The following is a 19487-nucleotide window of genomic DNA, read 5'->3' on the forward strand; positions in this document are numbered from 1 at the left end:
GATTCAATGACTCAATTTGCCATGTGGAGGTTTTAGGGGACAAGAAACATTTCTAAGGTGGTTCAACACTTCTCCCACCTTGATAAGAAGGGGGGAGGGGCTGCCATAGAAGTGAAACACACCATTGCTGCATAACTCGAAAACTAATCAAGCTAATGGAGCCAAATTTGGTATATGAAGGTTTGAGGGGGCACGTAATGTTTCCATGATGAATACACTCCTCCCCCCTCTCTAAGGGGAACTGATACAAATGAAATACAAACTTCTGCATAACTCGAGAACTAATCAAGCACAATTTGAGATGTGAGGGTTTTTGGGTATGAGAAAAGTTTCTATTATTTGCAAGTGGTTGTAAAATCTTGAACGAGAATTGTGTCTGAAAAAAATCTGATATTATAATGATGAGTTCTGGTAGAAGTACTAGGAATTTTATAGTAAAAGGTAAATTCAACGGGGTCGATTAGAAGATCAATCAATGAACAGTTCTGCGATTGGACCCATTGGCGCTTAGTAAAAAACGTAAATGTTTGAAGGTATTGATAACAAAAATCAAATTTTGGGCGGGACGAAGTCTGCCGGGTCAGCTAGTATAGTATAAAAATACTGAAACCCGTTCACGTGCGACAAGTGCGACAAGAACGTTAGTTACTTAGAAAAGAAGAAACTTTACTCCGCAGTTACGGCGAAGGGACATCTTAAATATAAATGGTGACAAAAGACACGAAAAAATGGGCTTTGGCAGCAACATTCACGTTACTAATCACATGATCTCAACCATGAATCCAGTTGCAACAGAAGGTCACAATGAAGATCTCGCCACCTGTTCGGCTGTGTCTTGACACTCCCGACGCAAGGTCTAATGCTTGTCCCGTTCCCCTCTAGTGCCAGATAGTGCCCTGCGCGCCTGGGGCAACTTTTATCAACAATTTTATATCTTTCCGTTGGTGCTGCTCTTGCTGCCGCTGTTGCTATCACTACCAGCCCGTCTGGTCAGTTCCCTCGCACAGCCCAACACCCAGCAGCAACGTGGCACCCATAGGTTGTGGCAAGATAAAGCAGCATAACCAGTCCAACAAGAAGCAACCAAAAAGAAAAGTCAACCCGGTGAGGACCCCTCATTCGAGGCCAATCACACAGCACCAGTGCTTTCGAATTCAATACAGACTCAGACTCCAAAAGACCACGATCCAAGCAAGAAAGCGACCCAAACAGGACAAACCGATTAAGCTTTGGTAGTGGTTGTGAAAACAACGCCATGCGCAGAGGCCGAAGAGGCAGCAACGAAGAAAAGGGGGTTCGTTGAACTAAAGCTGGCGTTTCGAAAGAGTTGAAGTAGCAGCGGGGTCAGACTGGTCTTTTCTGTCTTTTAGGCTTGTTTCTCGTTTTTTTCCTCCTCTCGCTTCTCAATCTTTCACCTCAGTGATATGTTGAATGTAGCTAATTTCTTTTGGTTCCAGTCTCTCCTTTCACGATAACCGGTAGTTGTGTCCACCATGTTTGGTAGGGAATTGTAGGGCAGCCGAGGGGTCCCCCAATTCAACGATGAATTGACTACACCAACAGATTTGCGGTTTTCTCCAGCAATCGTGTAGCATAAATTCGGAGTAGAAGCCTGTCCAATCATCCATTCAATGTTATGTTATTATTTGGTCTTTGGTTCTTCGAATGTATCCCCCAGCAAGGCACCAGGTTCCTCTCCCGTGGCAACAAAAAGTGGTAATGCTCACTTTTACCCAGTTTCGGAACGTTTGCCTGTTTCATCCACTCCCCCTTCCTTCGCCAGAGAGTTGCTATCCGAAGTCGTTTCTGTTGCGTCGTAAATTTTATAACTTTTCAAACCCTTTCCACTGCCGAAGTTGGACTGACCGCAGTGCGAGGTAAGCTCGCTAATGGCATATCGTGGGGGCATATGCATCGAGCGCGCGCGAAGGCTGGAAGCCGGTAGTTCTGCCGCACGTTTTGTGGATGCGATAAAAATACGACCAAGTTTTGATTCGCAGCAGACAAAACGACAAACTATTTACTGGGCGATAATGCGGAACGGTTAACGCAATTCGGACCAAAAGTACGTCGACGATGGTACAGGAAGAAAAAAAGCTCTTCAGGAAGTTTGAGGGATGCCGGGTGATTTGAGAAAAGTTGTTGAACAATGACATATTAAGGGGAGTTTCAAACCTGGATGAAATACGGCTTACTGAAACGTTCGAGCGCTGAAAATATTATCTCAGAAAGACACCGATCGAAACACTATGCGTTTCGAGGCACACTATCCCACTGTGCAATCAACTAAAATAACAAGTTAGCGAAGGAACGAAATGCAACTTTTTAACGCACAAAATGCAGCACGAATTGCAGCACGAAAACCCCTATTCATAAAAGCGAACTTTTTCCCAACGACGCCGAATTGTCAAAAATCTTGAGCAGGCAATCCATTTTGCCTGACTTCGGAACACCATTTTCTCGGTCTTATCATGCGCACAGAAAAAAAAAAACATCAACTGCAAACTGCAAAAACTAAAATCGGAAAGGCAGGCAGCGAGGCGAAGTGAAAAAAAATAACTTTCGCAAAGAAAACCCGCCATAGCATAAAATGTTGACCAATAAATTCTCATCGAGCCGGCACGCTAACGAGGCAGGAATTTTATTGTCCACCCAAGGCGGGCTGGTTGCCGGGTGCTGGAGAGCTGGAGACCACAGTGTTTCCCTCCCCAATCGCGATAAAATGGCCTAGTCGAAGTAGTTGCTGCTATTTGGACTTTTTATGGCCCTCACCACCCGATGACCAACGACCGCTGATGGGGCGCGCCGTTTTTGCTTAGAACCGATGCCAAATGAAACCCATTAAGGACCACTTTTGACTGTATTGGAAGTTTTTTTTCGCATCCAACAGAAAGGGTCATATTCTAGATGACGGCAGAGGTTGTCACTTGGAAGTACCTGATCGTGTTGGGCACAGATTTGCTCGAGAATCGTTTGCAAGACCAACGCCGAATTTTAAAACGGTGGCATGTCTGGTCTACCATTTTGTGTACATAACGTTGTCTGGTTAAATATTAATATTAGGGACAGGAGGTCTGTAAAAGTGTAATTGTGATTGACCAGGAGCTGCAACTACATTTGTTGTTCAAATCCCTATTAGGAATGGAATGAATACACCTAAAACAGAGGCGTGCCTAGTTTGGAAGTTTGCAATTGTTGAAGCGGTCCTGATACTCGTATATGCTATCCATTTAAAATTGAACGCCCCCTGGGACAGATTAAAATGTGGCAAGACTGCCTGCTACTTTGCCCCGATATGCTTCACATTGGTTCCTCGCCAATTCGCGACAACGAAAGTACAGTGTAGACATCTGGTGGCAACATCCGCGTATGTTGGAGTTTATTTTCTATCAATAGGGTAGACCCGAATGCAGTTCAAACTTTGTAAAATTTCAATTCTCCAAACTCGTTATCGTGACCCTTACTCATCCTTACCTACTTTTCTATGAATTTTCTAGAATTTTCGCCATAATTTCATCATCTATATCTATAAAAATAGATTTCTGGAAACTGGGAAAATTCGAAAAATTTAATTCGCATATGTTCCACAATTACATATTGACAAGCGTTGTTAGTCCATTTACTGTTTGCGCTAACGAAATTGATTGTGATAAAACGCACTCCTATGTCGTCTTCTATATATATATATATATATATATATATATATATATATATATATATATATATATATATATATATATATATATATATATATATATATATATATATATATATATATATATATATATATATATATATATATGTATATATATATATATATATATATGATATATATATATATATATATATATATATATATATATATATATATATATATATATATATATATATATATATATATATATTAGTAGGAAAATGTGGATTTTCTTTTTCTTGAATGGCTTTAACGTTCTCTGTGGAACTTTTGCCGCCTCAACGTATGCAATAAATAGCGTCATTTTTTAATACTTAGTTGAGATTTCTTAAGCAAAATAACACGCCTTGAATGTACTCCGAGAGGCAAGTTCTAGAATACGCGTGACCAAAGTGCAAGTCGAAGGAAATTTCTTTGAACGAAAAAATCCCCCGACCAGAACGGGAATCGAACCCGAACACCCTTCATGATAATGTGAAACGCTAATCACTCGGCCACGGGTGCACCAAGAAAACGTGGATGTGATAATGAAAAATAGATTTTGGGCGGGACGAAGTTTGCCGGGTCAGCTAGTTATAATATAAAATCAGTTGAATACACAATTTTCCTTCAAGATCCCCACTTGCAGAAAATACTTATTTGATATGGAAAAGTTAATTTTCATTCATAATTTTCGTTTGGAATTGCGGGTGTTCGCTTGTTTTGACGTAGGACATCGTCTAACCTTCTAATGTACGGGCTATTACAATGTCTCCGGTGGAAAAGTGAATGATTTTTAATGTTAATATACAGCCATTCCATGCCAAACCGATATAGTGATTCTCAGATTTTCGTGAAAAGTGGTAGATTTGTCTTTTCTTTTTGTTTTCCAAAAATGACTTTTTTGAAAAACTTATAACTTCTGAACTAATGAACCGATTCAGATGATCAATATATCAAATGAGCTAGCCTTCTTTGAAAAAAAATATCACAGTTGGGAACAAAAATAATTGAAGACGCATAGATCTAGAAGACTGAAAACATGTTAACTTTGAAAAATAGTAACTCCAGACAAATAGTCTTCTTTAAGGCAAGAGGCGAATGAACTTTGTAATTCAAAACCTCTATAATATAAAAAACTATAGAATATTATATAAGATATTATATAAGAAATTAGTTACTATTCAGATAGCGATCAGCTAATATCATTTGTAAAAGCTGAGAGTTAATATGGAAATAATAGTGCTGTGCCGATTATTCGCGCTTTGCAGTGGAAGCATTCTGTGCAATGAAATATGCCATCGTTGGATAGAATAAGGAACTGCGCTAATGGAAGTATTTGGAAAATTTCTTGGAGATTTGTTTTATTCATTTTTCGGGTAGATTACTTCACGCACAAGTCACATTATCATTTTAAACATCCGACCGAATGAAAACAAAATAATCTATTTAAATTGACAGCCCTCGGTGTAATCCTTCGTCTCTCCTGTTATTTCCCCGACATTACCCATTCGTCCTTTTTATATTTTTATTTTTTCCTTCATTATTATTCATTCTGTTTGTAGATTCTCCGGCGCATGTTTCCATTATTAGTTCTTAATTTTAATAGATGAAAAAATGTTTATATCACCAAACGTAAAGCAAGAATTCTACGTTCCAAATTCAGATACTGAAATTAGATTACTGATCCAGGTTGGAGATGTCGTTCTGTATTATATCATCGGCTCCAAACATTGAAGCTTGGTTATTAGAAATGAGAAAAAATTGGGCGGAATAAAATTATCCAAGTCTGCTAGATATAATATAAAATCATTATCAGATACAACTCTCGTTCAAGATTATTCCATCACTTGCAACAAAACGAGTCACTCTATTACATGGTAAAGTTAATTTTCATCAAAAATTTTCATTAAATGACCCAGGGAAATTTCATCACGCCTAAAAATTAATTTTTTATATGAATCCATTCGAACGTCCATATTTTCTTACCAAGCACGATCTTGGGTCATATCCCGGTACTGTTCATTAATTCATTTTTCATTGGTCGTTACACAATTTAAACTTTTAATACTTCTAACAAAACTCGTTATTATAATTTAAAATTATTATAAGACGCAGTTCTAGTTCAAGATTCTACAACAATTTGCTAAAAATCTGTTTCTTCGATGCATGGAACACATTTTTGATACGGAAAAACCTGAAATCTGAAACCTGAAATTCATGAGCCACACACATCGAATATTTTCTATAACCTATATACAGTGTCGGACAAAACATTAAGACCACTGCTATAGGGTTCAGATCCTGTGACAACGCTGGCCATTCCATGACGTCGACTTTGTTATTCTGGAACCACTTTTTGGACTGTCTTGGTGTCACCGAGAAACAATCAATTTTCTTCAAAAATCGGTCGGAACAACACTCGAAACAGCCGAAAGGAGGAACTGGTCCTAAATTTTGTCGCGTCATTCCGGTTGCTAGGTATGTTCAAACGATTTTATTGATGAATGAATATTTTTACTACAGATGTTATAAATTACTTCGATCAATGCAAATAAATTATTATAAATGGATTGAAGCACTGGATTGGATTATTCTTTCTAAAAGTTTTGTCACTTTCTTTTTTTGCTTGAGCAGTGGTCTTAATGTTATGTCCGACACTGTAAATAAAAATGGAAGGCCAACTGTGTTGATAAGCGCAAAACCTGAAGAAGGAATGGTCCGGTTTGAGCCGTCTTGATTTGTTTTATTCGTCTGTAGATCAATGTAGCGGAGAGAAAATTCGGAAAATTTCCGGAAAACTCTGAAGAGAGGTTGGAAAATTCGGAAAATTGAATTCCCATATGTTCTACAATCACATTTGAGAAATTAAGCTTCGTGTTCTGTTGGTGTGAAGCGAAAACGGCAAGGCATTCTCATGTGGAATAACGCGCTTTACAAACAAAAATTATGAATGAAAATATACTTTTCTGTATCAAGTATGTATTCCAAGTAACGGAGAAACATCAAGAATCTTGAGCGAAAATTATGTCTGAAAATAAATGTATAATATAATAAGGTGTTGTGGTAGAAGTAACAGTAAATTTATATTAAAACAAAATTATTAACGGTCAATTAGAAGATGCATCAATAAAGAGTTCTGCGATTAAACCCACGAACGTTTGTTTAGTAGAAAAACCTGAATGTTCGAAAGAATTCAAATCAAAAAATCCATATTGGCGGGACGAACTTCGCCGGGTCAGCTAGTATATAATATAATATAGCGGCTGTTACAGTTATGCGAACAAATAATGAATCGCCAAATGATTTGCTAATCGTAAACCTCTAGAACGGATCGTCTGATTTGAACTTTTTTATTTTGTTATGTTCATCTCTGCCCACAGAGAATTGTACAGTAAAACCTGTTGTTGTGCGGTTTTTTTTGCGCGATTTTTTTGTGCTTTTTTTTGCGCGGTTTCCTATTCTTGTGCGGTATATAAAAAGAAGCATATTTGATGAAGTTATCGTCCATTTAGCTTTTTTCGATGGTTTATATGCATTTCAGTGCGAAAAAAGCATATTTGCGTCTCAATTATCCACTTCTGGAACCATCCCCCTCCTCCCATCAAATGCTCTAAGTTTTTCTAAGTTTTTGCATGACATGATATCTAACAGCCTCACGTTTCGGCATGCAACTAAAAGCACAGAACAGCCACGCGCAACCGAAGAAGCAAACTGTCCCATCGTAAAGCAGGGAAACAAAAGGAAATTGAACGGTGAACGGCGTGGATTTGAGTTGTTTTCTTGGGGGAAACTCTTTTTATGCGGTCCCTTCTACCGCACAAAAAAAGGTTTTTTCAAAATGTGTACCGGAACGGTTTTTTGAAGATACTGGTGAAGTTTCGCACGATTTTTTTAAGCAGGTTCCTATCCCCCGCACAAAAAAGGTTTGCCTGTATTGGGGATAATGCAGGCAAACCTTTTTTTTTGTGCGTGGGATAGGGACCGCACAAAAAAAATCGTGCAAAACTTCACCAGTAGGTTTAAAAAATCGTGTTCGGTACACAATTTGAAAAAACTTTTTTTGTGCGGTAGCCGCACAAAAACCATCGCCCAAAAAAATCGCAAAAAAAAACAGGTTTTCCTGTAATTGGAATATTTTGATTGAAGATGGAAAAAAAAGGAAAATATAATTCTTATGTGTTCTGCAGTGTCATAGTTGAGAGTCAAACTAGCCCAGGAAACTGAAAACCGAGAAAAATAGGTTTTTTTTTGGAAAAATTTCAAGGAAAATTTGAAATTTTCTTTCTCATATGTTCTAAAGTAATATCGTAGATGGCGTTGTTAGTCCAATTGAAATTTGCGTTGACGGAATTGATCTCAGTGTTGCGTATGTGTGGTGTGAAGCGTAACTGGTGATTCTCAGGTGGAATAACGCACTTTGAAAATACAAATTTTGAATGAAAATTTTCTTTTCCGTATCAAATATGAGAGAAAAATTCAATGCATGATTTTTTTTAAAAAAAGATCGCTAATCTGGGATACCCTCTTATAAACATAATGTCAACTATAATTGTTGATATGATCTTAAAAATGTCATTTTGCATAGCCTTCATTTAACGTACAATTTGTTAAAAAAAAAGTAACAAATTCTGGATGAAATTATCCATACACAAAAAAGATTTTTTGCTACCTTTTTACAGCATTCTTCAATCCTTGAATCTCTCAGTGAGAGACTCTCACATGCCAAATAGACAAATTCAAACTAGGTGAAGTTGGAAAATGGTGAAGCCCGACGACGATGGCGTATTTAATTGGCTCCCGGCACTTGTCGAATGCACATCGAATTCGAGAGATGCGTTCCCTGATCCGATCAAAATACAACACGACGCAGAATGGGCGCACACGACAGGTCCGATATGGGAAGCTTCCTCTTTCCGCGGACCCGACGGAAATGGACAAGATCTGGCTGGGTTCACTTTCCAATTCCAGTTTTGTCGTTGTTGCTCCAATTTGTTTTTTTCCCCGAGGCACCCCAACAAACGCGACAAAATTGATCGAGTCGAGCTGAGGTCAGTTTGAATCTTTTAAATGCAACAAGATCCCTTTGTGACGCGGAATTCTGATATCACAGTAAATACTTTATGAACAGCTCTCGGAAATAATCAGTTGCAAAATTTGAAAAAAAGAATCGTTCGATTAGTTTACTAACAAGCCGAACAAGCACTGATACAGTCGAGTCATAATGCGAAGGATGCGAACAGAAGAAGCGACATCAGTACGGGGTATTATTAAAATGAGACATCTGTAGCCTGGGGGCGATATCATGATGATACCGGTTCTCGAAAACAACGCTCGGTCCCAAACAATATCGCCATCGTTCGCTGTCTTGCATTTATCCTTCCGAATATAGACGCATCAGACGGCTTCAAACTCGAATTGATAATGAACATCTGCGCGTTCGATTTTGAAAGATCTCTGCGTCTTCTTCCGTCGAAGCCCTTTTTTGATTGAATGCCACAAGGTGCCAACCGAGCAGGTGTTTGACGGACATGAACCAGTACTCAAAAAGCAAATAAATAAAGGCTGTCATAAATCTTTCCCTCAAATTGTTAATGGTTTGGTTTTTCTTGCTTCGATTTACAGATGCTTGGATCACAATTATAATTTTAATCTCGCTGAAATTCAGCTTGAAAAACACTTACATTCAGTTTCATAGCGCGGATCACAATCGGATAAGCCGGGGGAGTAATTAATTTCAACTCAATCGCTACTTGGGATTTCTGCTCATTGAAGAGCGAACGCATTCCGAGGGCGGGTTAAGTGTCGCCAGAATCCTGCTCCACCAGACCACTCTGCTCCGGTGTGGAGCAATCCAACCAACTATTTCCGCACTCCTTCCCGGACGGAATCGTTAGTAGAGGAGAACAAGCGCGCGCTCTGAAACAATTACCATCGGATTCCTTCGTACCCCGGCTTCCCGGGTCCCGGATCCTAATGAGCGGGGAAAACGGATTTAAATGAGCCGGATTCAGAAATTTTAATTGAATTGATTTGAATAATTTTACTTCTCGGTACGGGGATCAAATTACATCGGATATAGAGGGAGTAAAATCGATAGCAGATGAGGAGGAGATACAATCGGTAAAGATTGTCTGAAGATGATTTGTGGTTTGAGTTGGATCATAGTTGAATTTTCGTTTAGCAGTTCAAGGTTTCAAGATAAGGTAAATCGTATTGAAAGATTACGTCGGCTGCTATAGGCATTCTATTGAACTTGTTGAAAATAATCATTTCTCTGTCGTTAGCTTGGTTCGGATACTAGATAATAGGTTCTAGTTGCTAATTTGTGATTTCAATATAATTTATGAGGAGGCGATCTGGCGAAGTGGTAACATCCATACCTCTCACGCAGAGATCACGAGTTCAATTCTCACTCCCGACATTCTTCCAAAAATGGAAGTAGAAGTGACGAACCAGCCGAAATGTGTTGAAAGTCACTATAATAAAGAAAAAAATATATATAATTTATTTCTATTTTGACCAGGGCAAGGGGCAACATTTTCAGTTTTTGTATTAAACTGATTTACGCTCCCTCCTTCTAGACTAGAGTCTCGAATTCAGCCTGCAAAATATATGTGATGTACAAGTATTACTTGTCGGATTTACAATATGTGGCGAATGTCGTACAGTTGGCATTATGTTAAAGGTGGGAACACATATTCTTGAAAAGCGTGTACTTCAACTTTAGATGCACCGCGTTCATTTCTTTGAAATGTCTTCAACCAATATTTTTATAGCATTGACAATGTCGAATTTTGTACCGGAAAACTTAATTTACGGGAAGTTTTATTGCACATTTTTTTCTAAAGGAAAGTGTAACTGAAAGTTATCGTTTGCATGTCGAACATTACACAGAATATCGGGAAAGAAAAACGACGGGAATGGTGGAATAAATACGAAAAGGTAATGTTATAGCATAGCAACGCCAGAGCATGTGTTCATGAATCTGTCATTGATTTTCCCGAAAGAATCATCCGGGAGGTTCCACCTCACACGTCATGTTCCCCAGACAATATCAAAGAATCCGTATAATCCTACCTGTAGGGTTCTTGTGGTCCTGATCCGACACTCTCAGTGACAGCGTCATTAGGCACCAAAAATATTCGTTGTCAAAACTTTGGCATTAAAATGAACAGTATAACACTTTAACAATTTTTTCTACTGTTCACACCGTGTTAAAGTGTTAAAAAAGGTGGGAAAACACACATCTTTTTTCGACATGTTCAAAAATAGTGATCCTCAATCGATCAAACCTTCTTTCCCCCATGGTTCTGAGCCTATTTTTTAAGAATTACTCCCAATTGGTCAGAAATGAACACACAAAGATAGAAAGTATAACTTTTAAAAAATTAAGATAATACAGAAACTGAAAAGAAAGTGAAGAAGAAAACATTTGTTTATAACGCGCGTTTGCAAACACACATACAACCAAATTTGTGCGAAGATACGTGGAATCATTGATATTGAACAAATTCTATAAATGTCGGTGTTTCACAATGCCAAAACTTGAAGAACATTCATATTGGAAGGAAGTTCAAAATTCTAGCTGAAGTGTTTCTAAACTATTCTGAAATATCAAACGAAATATAAATATATTAAGAGAAAATGCTATTATGTTTTAATGTATTTTGCCTCAACAGATTTTGAATACATTCTATTTTAATGATAATGTTTTGGAAACTTTTCATAACTACACTTCTTAATTTTCTGAATACTATTGATTCACGGTTGGTTTCAACAGTAGTTGAAGAAGTTTGTGAAGATTCGATTCTGTTTCTATGTATGTTCTATCATACGTATACTTCGAATTATACTGTTGCGTTCTGGATCGATTAAATACAAAAATAAGGTTAGAAATCCTAGCCACCAAATAATATGTAACATTGTGCTGACATTTTCGAAAAACATTCATTTATAATCATTCATTGTATCATGTGCTCGAATATCGTTACCCTAAAATCCTTCGTCTCTTGAGGCTATCCATGAATCAAGCAATTTTTGGTTATACGAAGTCGAGCGTTGTCGGCGTTGTGTTTAAAGCATTCCCACTTTCCCATGCTTTTGTTCTGTGCTTTTCTACCCATACCGTCAATAGCTATAGCGGTGATAATATTAACAACGGAGGAAGATAAAGGATGGTAACGCATTGAACCGGCGCCATGACAAAGCAGGTGTCATCAAAAGGTAATGCGCTACATTCTGCATGGAATACTCAAAATACTTCTTCGTCATTCGGCCTACTGTAGCAGAAACAAGATAACAAGTGTCGTGATGGAACGTTATGTGGGATTTGTTATCGCATAAGGTGACTCGAGTAGAGAGTAGAGAGTAGAGAATAGAGAGAGCAGATAGTAGAGAGAGTAGAGAGAGTAGAGAGAGTAGAGAGTAGAAAGAGTAGAGAGAGTAGAAAGTAGAGAAAGTAGAGAGTAGAGAGAGTAGGGAGAGTAGAGAGTAGAGAGTAGAGAGTAAAAAGCAGATAGTGAAGAGTAGAGAGTTTAAAATGAAGAGCAGAGAGTAGAGAGAAGAGAGAACAAAGTATAGAGTAGATAGTAGGAAATGAAGAGTAGAGAGTTTGAAGTTAAAGTCAAATTGGAAGAGCAACAATTGATCGCAGAAAAAGAGTAGAAGTTTTAGACATAGAGACATTTGGACTAAAAAAGAAACATTGAATAAATGAAAAGAAAAAAAGTTACGAGAGTCTGTCCGAGTGCAACAGCAAAGCTATTCCAATGACTTTGCGGTAAATTTATTGAAACATAAAATTGGACCGCTAGTTCGCTATATAAATAAAATATGAGGCCCTATTCTATCTGACGAGTGAACATGAGCGAAGAATCGTGTTTCAAAAGACGAATATCAATCAAATGTTTCAACATGTATTATTTCGAGGACTGGGGAGACTTCTTTTTTTGACGAAGGACTACGTCTACGATGAAATGTTTATGCGTTATATGCTTGTTACTTATTGATCCAAAAACTTGTTTCAATAGCTTACAAATTGATGTGAAATAGGTTATTGAAATCACACAAATCTGTATATAAACGAATGCCACCTCGAAAAACCACTCAGTAATGATAGCGCAGCGGTTGATGTACGATCGCAGCGAAAGCGCTTCCCTAACACAGACTTCAAATCCAAGGAGCCTGGGGCAATCGGCATTGTAAATATAAACAAATTGTGGGTACTTTTGTACCGGCATACATTTCTGCACTCCGGATTGTGTGCGGCCTTCAAAAGCGGTATGAATACAGCGCTTCAGCTCGTTTATTCAAGATTGCATTGAAAGATATCCCTTCATGTATTTAGCTCACTGAACTTCTACGTATACCATTTGGTGTTTGGGCAACATATTGATAACAGTTTGCTGTGATAACGTCAATAAAGTTGATTAAACAACGTTCAGCGTGCTTCAAATCGAAACTGCGTGCCTAAAGTCCATCAAATCAAGCAAAATTCCAGTCCGAGGAGTGCGTATTCGTGGAGATACAATAACTTCGAAAGGAAATGTAAAATACACTGATCATTTGACAGTTCTTCCGTTCACATATTTTGAAGGTCGACGATTATTGAATGAACCTCAGACATCAGACTTACAACGAAGAACAATGGGATAATGTTTATCCACTGAAGGCTGTCTGTTTTTTTATGTTAGAAATAAAGTGAAGTATTCGGGTATTTTGGTTATTATTTAAGGTATATTTGAAGATATATTTTTCAATTTTTTGAGTGCAAGAATAATGGTTATTATGCTGTTGATAGCTGGATGCGCAGATGCTTTCTGACAATCGGTACGTTGCTATTGGTACCTATGGTATCGGTTTTGAAGCAACGGAGTGTCGCATAACGAATCTCAATGAACATTTTGAAACTTTAGGACAATACATTAAGCGTATCATAGAGGTTTTTGAAAGTTAGAAAAAATGTCAAAATCGTGGCCATCTTTGTTAAAAAGGAGGAGGTTTTCATGAAAAAACGCTGTTTAGAAGCATTGTGTCGCATTTTCAGAAAACTCACTCACCCGAAAGACAGTTACCCAAAAGACATTCACCCGGATGCCACTCACCCGAGTGTAACAAATACCCGAACTGACACTTACCCGACTTTGTCTCCTATGTTTCAAACAAAACTGGCAATCGGCGGAACACAGGTTTGCTTGCGAGAGGTCGTCGCTTCCGACGGCGGTTCGGCGGCGTCATCTCGGCGGCATGAGGCCGTCTCGGTTCGTTATCCTCGTTACATGGGGACTTCGCCCCCCAGTGATCTCAGAATAAATCTTATCACGATGAAATAAATTCATAACGAAAATTGCACTCAAGTGCCATACTACGTATGTACCAAGATTTTCAAATTTCTTTTAAGTAAACTGGTTGCGTCATCCATATGAATGGATAAACTTCATAATACGTTATAAAATTGCATTCTTTACTTTTCATTATTTTGAAAAGAGTTCTGTTTCCAACTATTTCTCAAATTGCATTACCCACGAAACCCACGATGTTACATTCGGGTAATTGTTACACTCAGGTAACTGTCGCACTAGGGTAAACGTTACATTCGGGTAAACGTTGTATTCGGGTAAATACCCATTCGGGTATATGTTGCATTCGGGTATTTGTTACGTTTGGGTAAATGTGCTTCGGGTAAACGTGTTTCGGGTGAATGGTATTCGGGAGAAAGTGACCCAAACGTCTAGAAGCTCATAAAAAATTAAAAAATGAGATATCACAAAACGGCTATAAAACGGAGATATCAAAAAACATGTAAAATGTTGACAAAAAAATTCAGCCAAATTGGTCGAGTAGATCCTGAAATATCGATACCACCAGCTGAAAGAACATGGTTTGGAGAAAAACGCGTTTAAAAATTCGTACAGCAACACAATATCTCTTAAGGTTACCTCATACTTTTGGCTGTAACTTTCCAACGAAATCAAATGTCGAAAAATTCTTTTAGGACAACATTTCTGAGGGCATAAGCTTCTCAAAAATGCAAAACAGGAACTTCGTTTTTTCGACCTTTCAAACCCCCTTAATCAACGGGTTTTTTCAAAAATGCAATAATAGGTATGCATTTATTTTCTTATACAGTGGCACAATATAATAATATCGTTATTCCCCATTTATAGTAATAAATATCTACAGATTGAAAATACCTGAATGGTACGAACGATCCCAGAGGAACATTTGCCGTCTCTATGTATGTTATCGAGTCATTTTAAATAGTACCCAACAGGGCTCTGCATAGTCATAGTCAACTGAGGATAGTCAGCTAACTATCTGACCGAGTATATCCGTATTCAGTTGGTAAAACCTTTTGGATTCTTCACGCTGTTTCTCCGCCAAAACGACCAAACAATCAGTCGGGCGTTTAGTCTCTATCTCCCTCTGCCGACTCGACTATATCATTTCGTTCCTCCCAGTCAAATTGTCTTCATTGCATTTTGAAGTGACTTCCCCCAAAACGAATTCGTTCCTCTCTCTCCCATGTATCGTGTATGCATGCATCGATGTTTGAGTTCAACGGGGTTTGACATACGCTACAGGTGAGCTAGATTTTTTTGTATCGTACACGAAAATTACTCACACGTATAAAATAGCGTGCAGTGTGTGTGCGCTATTTTGCACGCTATTTACTAATACTAATGCTAGGACCTTTATAGCATACTTGATAAATGTCTAAGTTCGTTGGTTTGAGTTCACGATGGGTAAACAATAAACCGCCCATTGATGGGGTAACTACTTTTTTGCATCATAAATCAAGTTTTCGTTCCTCTCCTAAATTTCGTTCCTAGGGGACTAGAAATGTGAATCGAAGTCAGTTGAATTAAGAGGCAGATTTGTATTCATTAATCGAGTCAATTAGAATAACCACGGACTGGACTAGTTCATCAGTCATCCTCGCTAGTCAATGGTAGTCAATTTCACTTTTTGTTGACGGCGACTGCCGAAGCAGTTTTAGTCGAAGCGAAGCTACTGAGAGTAGAGTTGGTCTTCATTTTTAACCTTCGAAGATTTCGGGCCCTGGTACTCAAGTTTCTTATGCTAAGTTTCACGCCTTGAATGTATTCTGAGTGGCAAATATTAGAATGCATGTGATCTCGTTGCAAGTCGGAAGAAATTTTACTGACCAAAACTCTCATGGCCACAACGGAAATCGAACTCAAACTTATTACTAACTTACTTATTATTAAATTTATTATTACAAATTAATTGAAAGTAAAAAAGCCAAAAAGTTTTTTTCTGGCTCTGATGTTACTAACATTCGGTAACATGTATGGAAAATAAATATATTTCACTAATACCCAGCTTATGAAGTTTTTCACGACCAAAATTACGGTTCCCAATATTCAGGGCTGAGGACAACGCGAAACGGCTAATGAACTCCCAAGAACCATGTTTGAAGATTCTAACAATGTCATTCGATTCCTGCTGCACATATTGTATTTCGATGGACGAGGCTCAATTTGGCGGACGATCCGGCATTTTATCCGCCTTCCTCTATGCCGCACCCTTACAATAAAATCATGACCCAGCTCCCTCCCTCCGAAGCTCCCATTTCGTTTGATGATTTCTGAATAGTGGTTCTCCTTTCAAATGGATGGGATATTGGAGTTCTAAGGAGAAAAAACAAAACCAAAGCTAAGAAGTTCAACAGCTACTTCCCAGTCTCCACTTCTGTATAGTGTTCACGAAAAAAAAATTGAAAATATTCCTTCCATAACGGGTGTTCTCTTACCCGTTTTATGCCAAGCGTTCGAAAAATCGAACAGCAACTTCGATAATTTTTCATGGTTTTGGAAAGCAACCACATGGTAAGGTTTTAGCATGAAATGATAGCTTAGTCTATTAGCTACCATCTACTATCAACTTCATTCAAATTTGTATCACTTTATTGGGCATAAAAATCGGTTTAAAGAAACTATGTCCGGAAAGTACATAACCTCACAGAACCTAACAAAAAACTTTACAAAATTTAAAAATATGCAAACTTTTCTACAATATTGTTTTGATAAAAGATCACACATTGTGATGTAGGAAAAAAACCATTGGATTGAACCTCCTACAGGAACAAAAATGTAGGTTTTGGCCAATGTTTTTGTTTGGCTTTTTTTTTAATTTTTTGTCATTTTCCGGTAAACGGAAGAACGGAAAAAAATAATTCTTGAAGATTGGGGTTTCTGTAACGTCAATAATCAAAATTATCCCAATGGCTTTTGTTAAAAACAATAATTTTTACAGCTTGGTCGTTAATGGGTTAATGTAAGAATATCGCAGACACAACGCCTAGAACGTGAGCGGAGCGGAATCAACCGAAGAGAAGGGGAAACGGTGATGTACCATAAAACCAGAAACACAACAAATATGACGATGATGCTTCGCGATCCGATGATGGTTATGATGGGGGTGACTCGGCGGGATTTTCCTTCTTTCGATCGGACAGAAAACAACGCGTCTCGATTATGCTGGTTGTGTGGGTTCGGGATTCCTGCAGCGCTTCCTTGCTCTTTATGTTTTCGATGAGTTCTGTTAAGTTGAATGCATCATTAAACTTGTTCATCATACTTTTATTTCCTCATATTTAATGGGATCATTATCCATTTTCTTACAGACTTCCCCCGAGTGGAAATCGGCCCCGAAAACCCGTTGAGTGTGGAACGTGATCAGACAGCGAAGCTAGAGTGCAACGTCGACGCCAAGCCCAAACCGGAGCGAGTTCAGTGGACCCGCAACGGACGTTTCATCTCGTCCCACCCGGTGCACACGATCCACCGTGTTTCCCTTCAGGACGCCGGTAAATACACCTGCCAGGCGGACAACGGTCTCGGCAAAACCGGCGAACAGGAGATACTTCTGAACGTTCTCTATCCTCCCATCGTACACATTGAATCGAAATCAAAGGAGGCCGAGGAGAAGGAAATGGTTCAGATCAAATGCAACGTTACCGCGAATCCACCGCCGGTTACGATCGAGTGGCTGAAGGAAGGGGATTTGGAGTTCAGGCGAAACGGAGATACGCTGACGTTGCGCGATGTCCGCGCCGAAGATGCTGGAACCTACATCTGTCGGGGGATTAACATCATGAAGCCATACGGAGGCAAAACTCTGGAACGCGAAGGTAACGCATCGGTCGCCCTCCTGGTTCGGCATCGTCCGGGTCAATCGACAATCACTCCCGAGAAGCCAGTGGTACACGTTGGTAACAGTGTGAGTTTGATGTGCAAGGCTGATCCACCCGGTTGGCCGCTGGCGCAATACCGTTGGTATCGAGATGTTGCGGGAGAAATATCCACTACTGTGATCGCTCAGGGCGCTCAATATTTGATCCCGAAAGCTGGCCTTCAGAGTGAAGGTAAATACTACTGTCATGCCGGGAATGATCTCGGAAATGGAGGAATGGCCAGCGCGGTGTTGGAGGTTCATCAACCGCCACAGTTTTTGGCTAAACTGCAATCCAATATGATTCGTCGGGCTGGAGAGAATGATTTCACGGTAACCTGCAGCGCTAAGGGTAAACCAGAGCCCACGATCACCTGGTTGAAGGACGATGTTGAAATCACTCCCGATCTGCACATGTTTGAGGTGAAAACAAACATTGTGAAGGGTGCAAACGGAATGGTTACCGTTCAGAGTATGTTGAAGTTCTCCGGGAAGGTTCGTCCGAATGGAATAGATCTGATGTCGGGCGATCGTGGCCAGTATACATGCTTGTATGAGAACGAAGTAAACAAGGCGAACTCCACTATGCATCTGAAGATCGAACACGAACCAATCGTTCTGCATCAGTACAATAAGGTTGCCAATGATATCAAGGAGACTGCTGAAGTGATTTGTAAGGTGCAATCATACCCTAAGCCAGATTTTCTCTGGCAGTTCGGTACAAATACAGCTCCACTCGCTAACAACGACCATTATGAAATCAGTGCCACTTCCGATAGCAACGACGTTTTCACGAGCGTTCTGAAAATAACGAACCTCCGCCATCAAGACTACGGAGATTACCACTGTCGTGTTTCCAATGTGCTCAATACCATTCACGTGCCAATCCGCCTGCAACCCAAAGGCCCTCCCGAGAAACCTTCCAAACTGAAGGCGGTGGAACTGGGATCCAACTATGTGATTCTTTCGTGGACACCCGGATTTGATGGAGGACTGGCGAATACAAAATACTTCGTATCCTATCGCAAGATCGTGGTACCGAACGAGAGCCTGGTCACGGACGAGTGTGCTGCCATTGCCGCCGGTGGAGCCGAGTGGATGGAATTCGATTGCCAGCGGGAGGTACCGTGCACCATCAACCCGCTGGATCACCACCAGAGTTACGTGTTCAAGGTGAAGGCACTCAACACGAAGGGTGTTTCGGAATATTCGAATGAGATCAGTGCCACCACAAAGGTGGAGAAGGTACCGATTCCACTGCACGCTTCGTTCGATCCGGAGACGCGTATTCTCGCGTTGAACGTGGGGGCGACCTGTTTGTCGATGATTGCCATAGTGGAGTCGGTGATTTATGGAGATACCCCGATGGCGGCTTGGCACATTATCGAGACGATCGAGCTGCAGGTTAATGGACACGAGCCGACCTATAGGGAAACGAAAATTGAGCACTTCGTGGCCAATCGGAGGAACAATGGCCGATCGCTGGGAAATGCACTGGAGGATATTCCACTGTCCGCGCTGGAGGATGAGCTGAATCCGAGGGTGCGAGTGAAGTTGTGCTTGAAGATTAACCACGAGTACTGTGGCGAATATGTGGAGGCCGATAGTGAGTATT

At 39.6% G+C, this 19487-nt stretch overlaps 1 protein-coding gene across 4 annotated transcripts in view; it reads left to right on the forward strand.

Annotated features, from left to right (window-relative positions):
- Positions 1 to 19487, forward strand: part of LOC129775557 (hemicentin-1-like) — a 211410-nt gene that overhangs the window by 183121 nt on the left and 8802 nt on the right. For all 4 annotated transcript variants that reach the window (XM_055780411.1, XM_055780414.1, XM_055780415.1 and 1 more), the window contains one exon: positions 17325 to 19478. In XM_055780411.1, the coding sequence (XP_055636386.1) occupies positions 17325 to 19478 (2154 nt within the window). The remainder of the gene's footprint in view (positions 1 to 17324; positions 19479 to 19487) is intronic.

This window comes from Toxorhynchites rutilus, chromosome 3 (genome assembly GCF_029784135.1).
Source record: "Toxorhynchites rutilus septentrionalis strain SRP chromosome 3, ASM2978413v1, whole genome shotgun sequence".
Lineage (NCBI taxonomy): Eukaryota > Metazoa > Arthropoda > Insecta > Diptera > Culicidae > Toxorhynchites > Toxorhynchites rutilus.